This window comes from Tribolium castaneum, chromosome 2 (assembly GCF_031307605.1).
Source record: "Tribolium castaneum strain GA2 chromosome 2, icTriCast1.1, whole genome shotgun sequence".
Classification (NCBI taxonomy): domain Eukaryota; kingdom Metazoa; phylum Arthropoda; class Insecta; order Coleoptera; family Tenebrionidae; genus Tribolium; species Tribolium castaneum.
Genome location: NC_087395.1, coordinates 6504255 through 6518579, shown reverse-complemented (window position 1 = coordinate 6518579; position 14325 = coordinate 6504255). Strand labels below are relative to the sequence as shown.

General features: G+C 30.5%; 2 protein-coding genes and 1 long non-coding RNA gene across 11 annotated transcripts in view; 2 read left to right on the top strand and 1 right to left on the bottom strand.

The window, feature by feature from the left end:
* Nucleotides 1-14325, top strand: part of LOC656219 (uncharacterized protein) — a 77436-nt gene that overhangs the window by 38971 nt on the left and 24140 nt on the right. The gene's annotated exons all lie outside the window — the stretch shown is intronic.
* Nucleotides 707-2476, top strand: LOC135265402 (uncharacterized). Its single transcript, XR_010333052.1, has 2 exons — nucleotides 707-968; nucleotides 1024-2476. It is a non-coding gene; the product is annotated as an uncharacterized LOC135265402 (long non-coding RNA).
* On the bottom strand, nucleotides 1762-4177 carry LOC135265401 (probable ATP-dependent RNA helicase ddx42). 2 transcript variants are annotated; one of them, XM_064354865.1, is made up of 2 exons: nucleotides 3535-4177; nucleotides 1762-3477 (listed from the first exon to the last, which is right to left on the bottom strand). In XM_064354865.1, exon 2 carries the CDS (start codon nucleotides 3304-3306, stop codon nucleotides 2266-2268), a length of 1041 nt encoding a protein of 346 aa, XP_064210935.1. In that variant the 5' UTR covers nucleotides 3307-3477; nucleotides 3535-4177; the 3' UTR covers nucleotides 1762-2265. The 2 variants fall into 2 exon arrangements, with proteins under 2 accessions (XP_064210935.1, XP_064210934.1); XM_064354864.1 differs by having other exon boundaries at nucleotides 1762-3631; nucleotides 3683-4177.

The following is a 14325-nucleotide window of genomic DNA, read 5'->3' as shown; positions in this document are numbered from 1 at the left end:
TATTTAATAATAATTCGTCTGTTGATTTGGCAATATCTTGTAATTTATGGCTTGCTTCTTTTAATGTGTCGATGTGAAGATTAGTAGGTGTTATAGGTAATAGATTTAAAGAAAAATTTTTTGTTTTAGTTAAATTAATGCAACAATCGTCATTTAATTTTAACTGAGGTACAACAGCATTGTGTGTACTATTACGAATTGTTTTATCGGTTAAGAAAGTTGCGGAACTTGTGTATAATTTACAATTTGAGTTAATTTTTAAAATTCCAGTATTTTCTAAGAAAAGGGTTATGTGTGACATTTGAAAGCAATTTAAGGCGATATCAGTTCTTTTGGGTAAAATATAAATCCATGTATTCGGTTTATCCAATTTATGCCAAATTTCTAAGCGAGAGGTTATAATTCTTATGTTGCAATTTATTGGGATATTGAGAGGAGATTTTAAAAGTTCGGTTTCACATATAGGTCTAGAATTTGTATAGTAGAAAGGTTCCGAAGTTACACAAATAAAAGTTGATTCATCTAAATTTTGACAATTAGTTAACTCATTTAAACCTAAATACAAATTATGGTTTTCGGAGATTGCTAGATAATTGAATGACGGTAAAATAAATTTATAATAAGAGGTTGAGTTGTCTAAAACCGGTAATGGAATTAATTTATAAAGATTAAATTGATTTCGATTTGGTTGAATTTTTAAATTGTGTTCTGATAGTCTTTGAAATACCTCTCTTAATTTTTTATTATGATTTTCTAAAGTATCTGCATGAATTACTATGTCATCTAAATAAACAAAACAACGGTTATTTTGAATTCCAGATAAAACATTATTCATTAATCGTTGAAATGTCGCTGGTGCATTTTTTAATCCAAATGGCATACGATTAAATTGATAGTGACCTGTGTGAGTAGAAAAAGCAGTTTTAGGAGCATCTTCTGTAGACATTTTTATCTGATGAAAACCTGATGTTAGATCTATTGTTGAAAAATATTTTGAATGTCCTAACTGGTCCAAAATTTCAGAGATATTAGGAAGCGGATATGAGTCACCGACAGTTATATCATTGAGCTTACGATAATCGACAACTATTCGCCATTTTTTCATTCCGGAAGAGTCTGATTTTTTAGGTACAACCCATATAGGAGAATTCCATGGTGAATTAGATGGTTCGATAATATTTTCATCGAGCATTTGATTAATTTGCTTATTGACTTCTTCTTTATGAACTTCTGGAAATCGGTATGTTTTAGCGTTAATTGGTACTTTCGATGATGTAGGAATATTATGCGCGATTGTATCTGTAAATGTTAGTTTGTCACCATCGATATAAAAGATATGATTAAATTCATGACAAATTTGTAGTAAAGATTGTTTTTCTTCTGAATTTAGATGATCAGTTCGTAATAAATTTGAAATTTTTTCTAAACGTTCTGATTTGAAATTATTATCAGAGGTACTCGTACGTAATGAGGAAATATTCGCACTATTTTCACTATAATCGATTGGATCTAATGTGACTTCGATATTTTTAATATTAACGATTTTTTCGGTAGTGTTTAAAATTGAGGTTATTATGTTGCTATCTTTGACAACCTTTACAAAACTTGGACAGAGATAAACGCCTTCAAGTATATCAATATTTGGACAAATGCCTTCTTTTATTTCTCCGTTTATGGCTTTAATTTTTACAATTGTTTCTGTTCTAGGAGCTAGTTAAAATTTTACATTTGAATCAGTTTGATTGTTTTTTATTTTATTTGAAGAAAATTTTTCATTGTAAGCAGGAATGTTCTGACTTAATGGAGGATTAGAATTAGATTGTGAAAATTTTGATTTGTAATCGCGTTGAATTTGCGCACGTATGGGATATTCTAAATGGAATATATCTAGATGTTTATCATTTATAAATAGTTTATCATTTTGATAATCAATTAGGCAGTTGAACGATTTTAAAAAGTCGTTACCTAAAAGACCGTCGAAAGGAATCGGGAAATTATCGGGAACTGCATGAAAAATATGTGTAAATTTCTGATTGCCGATATAGAAATCTAAATAAGTATAGCACAATGTTTTCGTATGCTGAGTCACGTTTATATCAATACCCTTCAGAGTGATAAGATTGTCTTCATAACAATGAGTTTGACCTTTAAGATGAGAAATTTTTACAAGCGAAATGTCAGCACCGGTATCTAAAAGGAATTTACCTGGATGATTTTTTAATTGAGCAATATTTAATGGAATATAACTTGTTACAGCAGCAATGTTTAATGTTGCAATTCGGCGGAAATTTGGTGGGCAGTCCTCGAGTTCTCCGCCAACGTCGAAGAGCCCGGGCAGTTTAAATTACTGCCGTTTGAATTTTGTAGGGACTGTGATGAAGATCTAATGCGGGAATTATTATTTTGTTCCTTTCGCGACTGGTTATATTGTAATTTACGACACTCGTTAATTAAATGACCATTGTTCTTGCAGTAATTACAGAATTTTCTTTGAAAATCATTGTTAGATCTTGGCTGGATTTTAGAGGAAGAATTATTATTATGGAAATTGTTACGATTAAATTTTGAGGAATTACTGGTACTTGGAGAATTGATATGTGTGTGATTCTGAATTCGGTGAACATTATTAAAATTTTTGTTCTGGTTGTGTTGTTGATTTTTGTTCCGACAATTAAATGAATTATGACCCGATTTGTTACAATAATTACAAAATCTACTTGACGAATTATTATTTACGTTTTGATATTTATGAATTTCGTATTTGGATTTAAGTTCCTGTTCCTCGTTAATCGCGATCGAGATTGCTTTTTCTAATGTATCCGGTTTTTGAGCTTTAACTAAAATTGACAAATCTTTATTTAATCCCGTGATAAAAACGTTCAAAGCTTCATTTTGCAGTAAATCAATGTTTCCGTTGCGTACTTCTTCGGTTAAATTGTCACTTAACGAATTTATTAATTTTACGTAGCATGTTTCTACACGATTTGAAAAAGAAACGACACTTTCATTGTGATTTTGCCGACAGGAATTTAACTCCAATTGCCATTGACCAACTGTACGTTTATCTGAATACAAATCTAGTAAATGTTTCTTTAATTGTTTCCAATTTGCAAATTCTCTATTACGTGTTAAAGTTCTCGCGTTATGCGTTAATTTGGTTTTAATAATTGAAAGTAAAAGTGGTTGATTTGCAACTCCAACAAGATTATGAGCTTGATCACAATTATCTATAAATTCGAACAACATTGATTTGGTTCCATCAAACTTAATTAACATTTTTTCTGCTAACTCTAGTGAAATCGACATGTTGGTGAGATTTAAGTTAGGGTTAATTAAATTACTAGATGATTGAATACTTAAATTATTGAGGCTACTTTGATCCGAATTGGGCGTAACGGAATCAATCGTGTTAGTTTCTTCTGAACCGATTGAATGTGGATTAGACGCGGTAGCTCCTTCTAAATTCGTCGTAGCTTCCTTTTTGTGTTTTGACATAGATCTCGTTGTTGGCATCAAACAAATAAATTCACTTACACAAGGGAAGATAACTGCTGGAATCCCATTATGTTACACTGGACCACACGATTTTCGAAAACCTTCACGTCTGGGGTTGAATATCGCCGTTTGTCACCTATGGTAGCGACGATGCAGCAGGTAGCACGAATACACGAACCTTGAAGACCTGGATGTTGCACCACTGGATGATGGACGATAGCCCAAATCGAAGTTTCCCAAACTTGCTGATTGAAATTTCAAATTGAATTTGAAATAAATTTTCCAACCGCACTATTACGATCCCACTTCTGACACCAATTTTGTGATGGTCCGGTGATGGGAAAGAGAAACTCCAGCACTTTACTTCTAACTACTACTATAATTTATTAAAATTTGGAATTTGGAATTGACATTAGGTCGTACAGTAACAACTAACTTATTCTGACTGCCCTATAACATAAAAATGATTTCTTATATATAGAGGGATGAAAGGCGATAAGCGGAAGAATGTACAAATAAAAGTGGACTCGAGATAGTAAAGTAATTAGGTACAAAGTTGAACATGCCGGATGTAGATGATACAAATTAAATTTAAGACGTTTGCTAATGATAATGAAAGATGTTTACTAATGATAATGATAATTATAACGTTAAAGGGATATTTATAATGGGTACATTACAACTGTTTTGCTTTTAAGGCACAGTTTGAGCTTGAAAAGCTTATGTAAATTCCACTGAAGACTTTGAAATTAAATTTTATGCTAAGTTTCAAAAAACATATAATAATATAATATCATATATTAAGTATAATATAAAAGAAAGAAAATGAAAGAAAAGGCTGATGTTACTCCAATTTTGAAAATACTTTATAATAATTATATTACTCAATATACTATTCTTTATTCCTAAACATATTAATCAGAAAACGCATTTTTTTGCAATTTTATCATTTTTAAATAAAAAAATATTTATTTTTATTTTTATTTGATTTTTATTTACTTTATTAAAAAAATATATTCCATAATTTTCTGTAAAATAAATCGAAACATCACTACACTGGAAAAGTAGATACAAAGTTTTATCGAAAAATATAATTTTTGCTTTAATTGTAGATATGTTTTACTTTTTGAACATGTTTCTCAGCAGTACATGAATACAATTATTTCGCAACGTTTCCTAAAAAAAATCAAAAATTTACAATATTAAATCAAAAATGGAAACTTTTTTCAAGCCCCTAAGCTTATTTTTTAATTAAAAACATCGGAACAGCAGTTTGTCGCCCCAAAATTATGTCGCCCGGCTGCCATGCGCCTCTTGTACCCCCACTTAAGACGGTCCTGATCTGTTAAACCACCCCGAAAGTTACACAAATTAATTACATTAGAATTTATCGTATTCTGCTAGTTTCACACAATCTATGTAATCCTAAGTCACAGTTTTTTAAAAAATAGACTAAAAAACCCTAAAGTTAAGTTGAAGTTGAAATTTAGTTGTCTTATTTTATCATAATTTGTCACCAGATTAAGTCGATAATTACAAATTTTTGCTTCTTTTGTATGATTTTCAGTTAGAAACACAAAATTATCTGTAAAATGTGTCAACAACCGAGTATTTAAGTAAACCAGGTCGTCAAAGCACCCAACTGGGCCGAAAATATATAATTTTTGTTTTATTTTATTATAATTTGTATATTTTTAGTCTGCAAACGTAATTGCATATTTTGCAACGTTTTGTTAAAAGAACCGTAAATTACACAAATAATGGTGTTAAAAAAAACAAAATTATTTTGTTAAATATTTTACCTTTTGTTTCTGCTTTTATTAATAAGATTTTGAATCAAAATCTCAGTTCTTGTTTCATAAAAATAGGGTGAAAGTTACCAGATTAAGTAGATAAATAAATGTCTGTTTTGCGGTTTAGTTTGTTATTCAGGCAGAAAACATTACCTATGTTTTTTTTTGGATTATGTGAAATATTTTAAGAAAGTTTTCATCAATTTAGACATTTTTGAGATATTTACTCACATTTTTTTTGGGTTTGTATCTGAAATCGTATTTAGTCACTTGACACATTTTCATATTTTGAAACAGAAAATTAACAAGCCCCAAATTTTGAAAATTACGATTAGAGAATTTTATTTGCCTAAAACTAAATTTTTTCAGATTTTTCCAAGAAAATGTCTCATATTGTTACTTGATGAAGAAAAATTTATTTCGTACCGATCTTCATTCACATTCCCTAAGTACCATGCGATTTTTTTAAATTTTGATCTAGTTATTCATGACAGTTTCGCCAGCAGTGAAACGAATTGCGTAGATTACTTCAGCACCGCTTTATCTGTCAATATGTCTAAAATGTTCACAGAAGAACATAAAAAAATTGTGTTGGAATCTTATTTCCGTAATGAACATTGGGTTAAAGTAACTGTCATGGGTAACTAGATCAAAATTTTATAATATCGCATGGTATGTACGGATTGTTTATAAAAGAGTGTAGAATCTCAGGTGGTTCTGGAATTTGAATTTGACTCATTTATTTATTTTATTTCTATAAAATTATTGAAAAGTGCCAATTATTATAATCTACCCCAGCAATCAATAAGACCAATTTTTTCATATACTAACAATGTTGTTTTTTTCTTGAAAAAAAAAGATTGTACAATCTGTCTAAAAATGAATATGGGATCGTAGTGGGTATTAAAAGTTTGCCGCTTCTTTCAGGAAGAAACGAACAATGTTAGTATATGTAAAAATTGGTTTTTCTTGTTGCCTGGGTAAAGAAGAATTGGTACTTTTCAGAAATTTTATAGAAATAAAATAATTAAATGCGTCAAATTCAATTCAAATTTCAGAACCACCTGAGATCCTACTTTTATAAACAGTCTGTATAATAAATACAGTTTTTATTTTTTGACATTTTTGACGACAAATTCTGTTCAAAAGTTCGTTAAATACTTTTGTCAGACCCTTTCACAAAAACTAAATAGTACATTTATTAATTTAGGTTTGAAAAACGTTTTTGGTCCACAGGTATTTTTTCTTCTAAAATATCTAATATCTAATGACTGACAGTATCAACAAAACGTTAAAATAACCTGAAATTTATTAAGTAAAATTAGAGTAAGTGAATTTTATTTGAAAAAAAAAGAGTTATGAGAACTTGAAGTATAAAAATTTGGATTGTATTTTCTTTTTTTTTTAATTTGGACCAATCTTTATTAAATGTCACAGTACTTCTAATGTGGGGTTTAGATGGTACACCCTGTATAGAAAAATTAAAACTTTTGATGAGCTTTTGATGATAATAATAATATTCATTGGTTAATATCAATTATCATTTCGGAATAAACTCGGAAATAAGTTAAAAACGCCTGTTAAACAGTGAATCTGGGTCCGTCAATGAAGCAGGAGAGAATTTTTCAACATCATAAACATTTGCTCCAGCTTTTGAAAAAAATCATTAACATCATAATAGATGTGACCACGCCAGCACAACTCATAAAAAGCTAACGGAAATAAAATGTAGTGTTATAGATGGAGCAACCGATATGTCCAAACACGAATGAATAGAAAATATGAGATTGCTTCAAAATCATCCTCCCATAAATAAGTGTGACTGAGTTGGAAATATTGGTTCTAATTAATCACTGATGCAACAATGACGAAAGGCTGTAAAATGAGCAAATTTTATAGCTTGTTGTAAACGATGGGAACGAAACCATCAGAAAACTGAGCCCAATGACACGTGTAGGTTAGTTGTAGAAAATTAAAAGCCGGAGCGATCAATTTCGTTTTAAGGCTATTGTTTTAACAAATTTATTCTGGTAGTATTGTCGTTTACTAGATACAATAGAGGCAACCATCTGTTATGCAATGAGGTGTGTAAGCGTTGGGAATAAAATTTCTTTCTTTCTTTTGCCTTGAACTCTCACCTAAGTGCATCAAGATGCTTTGTTGCAGCAGTGACAGCAAAAGTGTTTCTTTCTTTCCATCGCGATGGGTATTCAATCCTGATCCCGTGTGTGATTACGGTATATACCAGCTCAGTGTTAAGGCCTGGTTCACATTCAGTGTGGCAGAACCACAATGTATATCAAGCATTGTCGGACAAAATTGCCAGTTTCCTCTATTTATGGAAATATGAATATGCAGTAGTGACTGAGACAGGTTCAAAGACTGGAAACATTTTTACGGCAGGTGTATACACACATATACGTTCAGACGTTACGCTTTAGCAACAATGCATCAGAAATCGTTCGCAATTATGCACATTCTCTCCAGACGATTTTTACGAGCAAAGTTCAAAGTCAATGTCGAGAAGTAACTTTGCGAATTATTCGATCACGAAGCTTATAATGGAGGAACATACCGGTTTAGACATGCATCCATCAGCTCACAGGGTTAGACAACAATGGGACGATCTGCATTTATTTGGAGGACCGAAAACTCAACCATTAGCATAATTTCCAAGAACCCATCGTAATTGCAACAACAACATTTAATTAAACAACTAACTGGTCGACGACCGCTATTGTTTCGGTAGATCGTACAAGATTTTTAAACTTGTACTTCTAGTTCAAGTTCTGGCAAACTTCCTGCCCTAGGACGATGAAGAACGAGTATTTTGTTTGTTTTGTGTGAAAAAAGTTCATCTTACTAAATTGAGTCATATAATTCTGTTTCTTTTTGGACAACATTTAACTAAAGCGCCACTCAATTAAGATAAATAGTTGTGATAAAGTTAATGTTTATATTGTTTTAAAACGATAATTTGTTTGTGGGTTTTTTCGCCGTCCGATTGTAAATTTTTTAGCGAAAGACGAGGCTTTGTTTTGCAGGTAAAGGAACTGCATGTGTTCGCAAAAAAATACAAAAAACTCATGGGTAGACAGCATAGTTTTTGCTTTATGGCTACCCATCACGTGTGACTTATCTCATACTGGCATTCTGGTCAAAGTTTTATCTGATAGGTTTTTAAAATGTTTTTTTACTTGAATTGTCAACGCAGTTGAAGTACGTACAATAAGTAGTCCGAGAAGTAGACTAAAATGTTTATTTTTTCTTCCGACTTTAAGTGTTTTATTAAACATATTAAAGACTTAGATGTAGAACATGATGAATTGTTTACTTGTAGCAAAATCTTTTGACTTAAGAATTTTGAACCCAAAAGACTAACCAGCACAGACTTTGCCACAACTTTGCTATCTACTATCTACTATAAATAAGTCTGTCAGTTTAAGCTGATTTCTAGTCCAAAACCGTAAAAGTTTCATTGATAAACCTCCGCACCTACGTTATTTGAAGAACAGGAAACGTCCAAAACTAGATAAAAAGTGTTACAGTTACAACAATAAATTATTGAAAACCTGATATAAATAAGGTCTAAAGTTCGTTTTGCATTTTAATGTTGTGATAAAACGCTGGTTTAGGTTTTTGACGCAATTTCTAGTGCACTGTTGTTATTACTTTACTAAACACTAAAAAAAATAGTACCTAAATTCTCGTATTGCTAATCTTACCCAGATTTAAACACATGTTTATGCGAAAAAATTGTGTTACTAATCACCCTGTTTTGCCTTATTACTACTTTGTACCTAAAAAACATGTACTTATACAAATTATTTCAATTCAAAAACAATTCACTAAAATTTCAGTAATTTCAAAAAATTTCTCTGAAGTCCCAAAAATTCTTATAATAATAATAGACCACAGTTATTCCATATTATTTCTAGTAATTTCTCATTAATTGAATGTAATTACAACTTAATTCAGAATTAGTTTTGGCAGTTTTAAGAAATTTAACGTTATTTCAATTCCAAAAACTTTCAAAAACATAAATATAGTTACTTTTAAATAATTCCACGCAATTCTGATTATATATAAATTCAAAAAATGCGTCCACCTAATTTAGATTTCAAAAATTCTACCGAAATCTAGTGGAACAGCGAAACTTGGAACAGAGGACTATAATAAAAAAATAGAACAATAAAATGTATTTACTAAAATTGACAGATTTAATTTTTTGTCGTATGTATGTTTTAAGAATTTATATTTCTTTACATATATTATGGCATTGCAAGTTTACTTTTTGTAACATTTTATAATTTTCACATAAGAAAATACAAAAAAGCAATAATGACAAATTTACAATAATTATTTGGTAAACGATTCTTCAGGTTTCTCCAAAAAGAATTACAGTAATTTTAAAAGCAATTCCAGTTATACAAAGAAATGTAATTATAAAGAAAAATATAAAAATCGTTTTTCAACTTTGACTTACAAGTTGAAATTCTAAAATTTATAAAAGGTTTATAAAAGCGCTCAATAAAATTTTAAAATATGAATCTGTTAGCAAAAATGTTCTCCTATGATAGAAGACCATTATTTGTAACTTTTTGGTATATTTTTCAAGTTTAATTATGTCATAATGAAGACTTCTTCTCTAACATATTAAAAAACTGAAGATAGGTACATAATTTCCAAAGGGTAGACTTTACCCTAAATTTTTACACCTCTGATTTCCTTTGACTTCCTCTGATTTTCTCAAGATTTCCATTGATTTCCTCAATTTTGTACACCGATGATCTTTGTACTTTACCCCTTCACAATTTCTTATTATTACACTATGTATACTCTGTTTAAGATGTAACCGTTTTAGATAAAGTAAAAAAAATAAAACATTATGAAGTGGCTAGCTTGACACGACTGCCGGGAGCAATTATTTACATCTTTTTACCACATTCTATACGAAGATCTTTTTCTTATAATATGAGGAAAATGTGAAGTTGTAAGAGAATACTAAATAATAGAAATAAATGTACGAAGAAATATTTTTAATTTTTCATGACAGCCTTCTTCTTGAAGATATACAAAAATTGTTGATTTATATTATACAGGGTGCTCAAAAACTGGCGCACCAACTCAGTGATACGTTGTTGAGAAGCATGTGTAGATCATGAAAAATCATGAAAAATTTCCTGAAGTCATATTTAAAAAAATCTGTTGCTACAAACTTATTTTGTTAACTTCTTCAGTTTTCATTATTTTTTAATTTTTTTATGTTTCACACTAAGTAATCGTTCCCTAACACAGCGATGAATAACTATTTTTAAATTTACCATCAGACTTCAGCAGTTTTTTTGATTTAAAAAAAAATAGAATTTACAAAAAAATCACAGTTTGTAAATGTGCCAACACTGGGAATTATTTCCTAGGAAACCGTTTCAAAAATAATTTATTTTTATTGTTGATCAAATTCTATTGCGATCACGACTATTAGACAACGTTGCCACATTTATTTAAAATTCGTTATTTATCAATAACTTTAATGCAAAGAATTTTTTTACTATTTTTACCTTTATATGTAAGCAATTCTTTACCACACTCCATTGAGTTGGTGCGCCGGTTTTTGAGCACCCGGTATGTAGGTATACTGAAATTGTAACAGTTATTGGCTAAATTAAAAGAGGACCATTAAGAATTACTCGTAACTTACTCGATATAACTTTACGAAATAATCATATGTAATAACAATAATAAGTGTTAAAACTAAATATTAAAATATGTTAAAGTTATTACTCATTACACATTATTTATCCACGCCTTTTTTATTTATATAATAATGATTAATTAAAGAATAATCAAAAAGCAATTGATACATTATGTTCTCATTCAGTGTCCTTCGTAAATAAACTGCCAAAATGTTGTCACAGCTTTTTTAAGACAAATAAAAACAATCTGTACCCTTTTTAAGATTATAATATATCCCGTAAAATAGGTCTCCTTTGATGCGTGCAATTTTTGGCGCTTTGAACTTACACCATTTATTACAATTATTAAAGGCGTTGCTGAATGCTAATCAAGTACCTATAACAAGTGACATTCTTGAAATTATTTGATGGTCACGTCATTTTCATCAAATAAGTACCAGTACCATGTTTTCTACTACGAGTACCTGGGCTAACGAGTAAAACTTTACGCTTTACCTACAAAAAAACTTTTGACTTTTTGAAATTTGCTACCATGAAAACTTTTTTACAATTTCTTTTTTTCAGTATGTACTCATTCAATACCACCAATTCTTCAATTTTGACATTTTTTTAAAGAATCACACTGCATTGAAACAGTTTTCCAAAACATTTATTACAATACTATTGTATTTCCTGATTTTGCTTTGTATAGGAAATAGCCCAGTTGAGAAATGTAGCAATATAATCCTCTATGCATAAATCAAAGAAAAACAAAAATTGGCAGATATGACATCTTTTCTTCCTATCCAATACCACAGGATGTCCTATCTCATCAACCCAGCAGTTTGCTCATGCTCCTATACAGCGTGGCCCACAACTCATTCCCCACCGGAAATGTGCTCGTGGTAACAGCAATAGAGATGACAAAAATGCAAAAAAGTAGGTCTTTTATTCTTCGTTTGGGAGATAAAGAGGTTTCAAAGTGATCAATCCTAGAAGTTTCCTCCCATGTGTAGTGCCTACAGTAGTAGGAATGAAAAATACATCAAGTGCACACTTTTATAATGTTCTACCTATTTTTGGTTTCTTAGCAACGTGTTTTATTTCCTTGATCCTTCGGAACAAGGCCGTTGGTGATTGGCTAGTTTGAAACGTTCTTATCTCCCAAACGCAGTGTTTGCTATATGCACTTTTCCGGTGAGAAGCGATTAGTGGGCCACTCTGTATATTTATGATTTATAGTAATTTATTATACAGTGATTTATAGTAAACGGCCCAGCTTATATACCGTTTATTTTTTGTCCATTACCAAACTAGACCTAAAATTCCAAAAATTAGTATTCTTCATTATATTACAATAGTGAAACATGTTATGGCGCGTTTCTACTAATTATGCTGTTGTTGAATGAGGAGCAACCATTCAAAATTAACTTACTCTTGATTCACATTTTGACGACCACCTCTTCATGTTTCAACACCTCCAGTTGAATGAAGTAAATCATGATGGCTTAGTAATTGAATTTTGAAATAGCTAATCCATATTGGGAGGTTAGAAGCAAAGAGGCGTGGTTATGTCAACATGAACTGATTTTTGAAAGCCCGCCATATTATGTAAATTGCGTCTCTTTGTAAAGAATTTGTTTTCAATCAACTTTTTTTGACATGAGCAATCATCCAAAAACAAATAAGGAAACTAGATTACGAAAGGGTCAAAGTTCCAATGTCATTGCTGTAGTATAATAAGAAAGAATTCGAAAAGAATCACGTGCGCCACGACCCTCGTAAAGTTCGATAGCATTCCATTGCGAGACCGACCGCAGCCATATTTCATGTCCTTCATGTGCACAGGGTTGTAATTATGCAATAAAATCGCATTTTGTTTTCGTCGAGTGTATAAGCGAACAGGCATGGATCTAGATAAAGTTGCTCCGTAGGTAGCTCAACAGAGAAGACAGTAGGTGATCAAGAGTGAAAGTAAACACAGTCTGATGCACGCTCTGAAAATTAGATAACTCAATGCACATTTCACGCATGTCGCAAAGACTTGGGAAAATATGAATAATAATATTTTATTATTTTTAAATGCTACATTTTGACATGATGTTATTCGTTTTTTAGTTGTGACGTCATTCATAATTTTTTTAAATGACAATCGACAATTTTGTTTACTATTAAAAAAAACAAAATGGAAAAAAAATTAAAAAATTATAAAATAAAAAATATATCGACAATTAAACATATAGGGCTTTATCTTTTTGTTTGTGTCCTATTTTGTTATTATTTTATTTGTTTAAGTTTTTTTGCTTTTTTTATTTTTTTATACTTACTGAGATAAAAATGTGTAGTACTAACTTAAATCCATATTCAAAAATAAAAGTTGTCAATCAAAAAAATTAAAAATGACGTTATTACTCAAAAACGAATGACGTTAGAAATGTCATTATGATGGTAATATGTAGCATTTAAAAAATAAAATAAACCAATTCAGGGATTTTCTTAAAATTGACTCATAACAAAGATATTAATTTTCCGCGTTTGTTTTGGTTCAGTCTGTAAGTATTTATTTGAAAGGCCAAGTAGCGTGGTGTAGTGGTATTGTTGGACAGTGATTTACTCAGATTAGAAGTGCATATTATAAAAACTAGTGGTCCAAAAACCGACTCTTGGGGTACACCATAAGTTAGTAAGAGATTTGGCTGTAGATCTCTTACTGTTTATTTCAACAGACTGTCTTCTATTTGAAATTATATTTCCATTTCCATTAAAAAAAAAAATTCAGTAACTCGAAAACTAAAAAAAATTGAAAAAAGTAATTCTTGAAAAATGATCACATTTTGAAAGTAATTGGTGATGTACTTTGATGATGTATTTTTTCGTAAGTTACATAGTTTAGGCACAAAACGCTTAGTTTCATACTTTTGCTCAACGCTGTATAAATCAGGTCACAAGCACAAGAATATGACTTACAGACCCATTTGTCCGCATCTGAAAAATGTTTTAAAAAATTTGTTTCTAAACTATTATTACACTTTGTATTTCAAAATATTTACTATCAGTAAGTACCTCCCAACACGCTTTCTGTTCGGGTAGCTCTACGGAAACCAATCTTTTAGCGTTCGTTAGTGACGTGATAGATGCTTTCGAATGAGGACTTAAAGTCTGTGTTATTTACATTGAGTTTAAAAAAACATTCGATTCCGTCACACATTCGGTTCTTTTGCATAAATTACATTTATATGGCACTCGTGAGCCACTTATAACTTGGATTGTTTCGTATTTTACTAGTCGTAATCAAGTAGTTTGTATTGGTGGTGCTTTATCAACAGCCTTCCTCTGATGTTCCTCAAGGATCAATAGTTGGA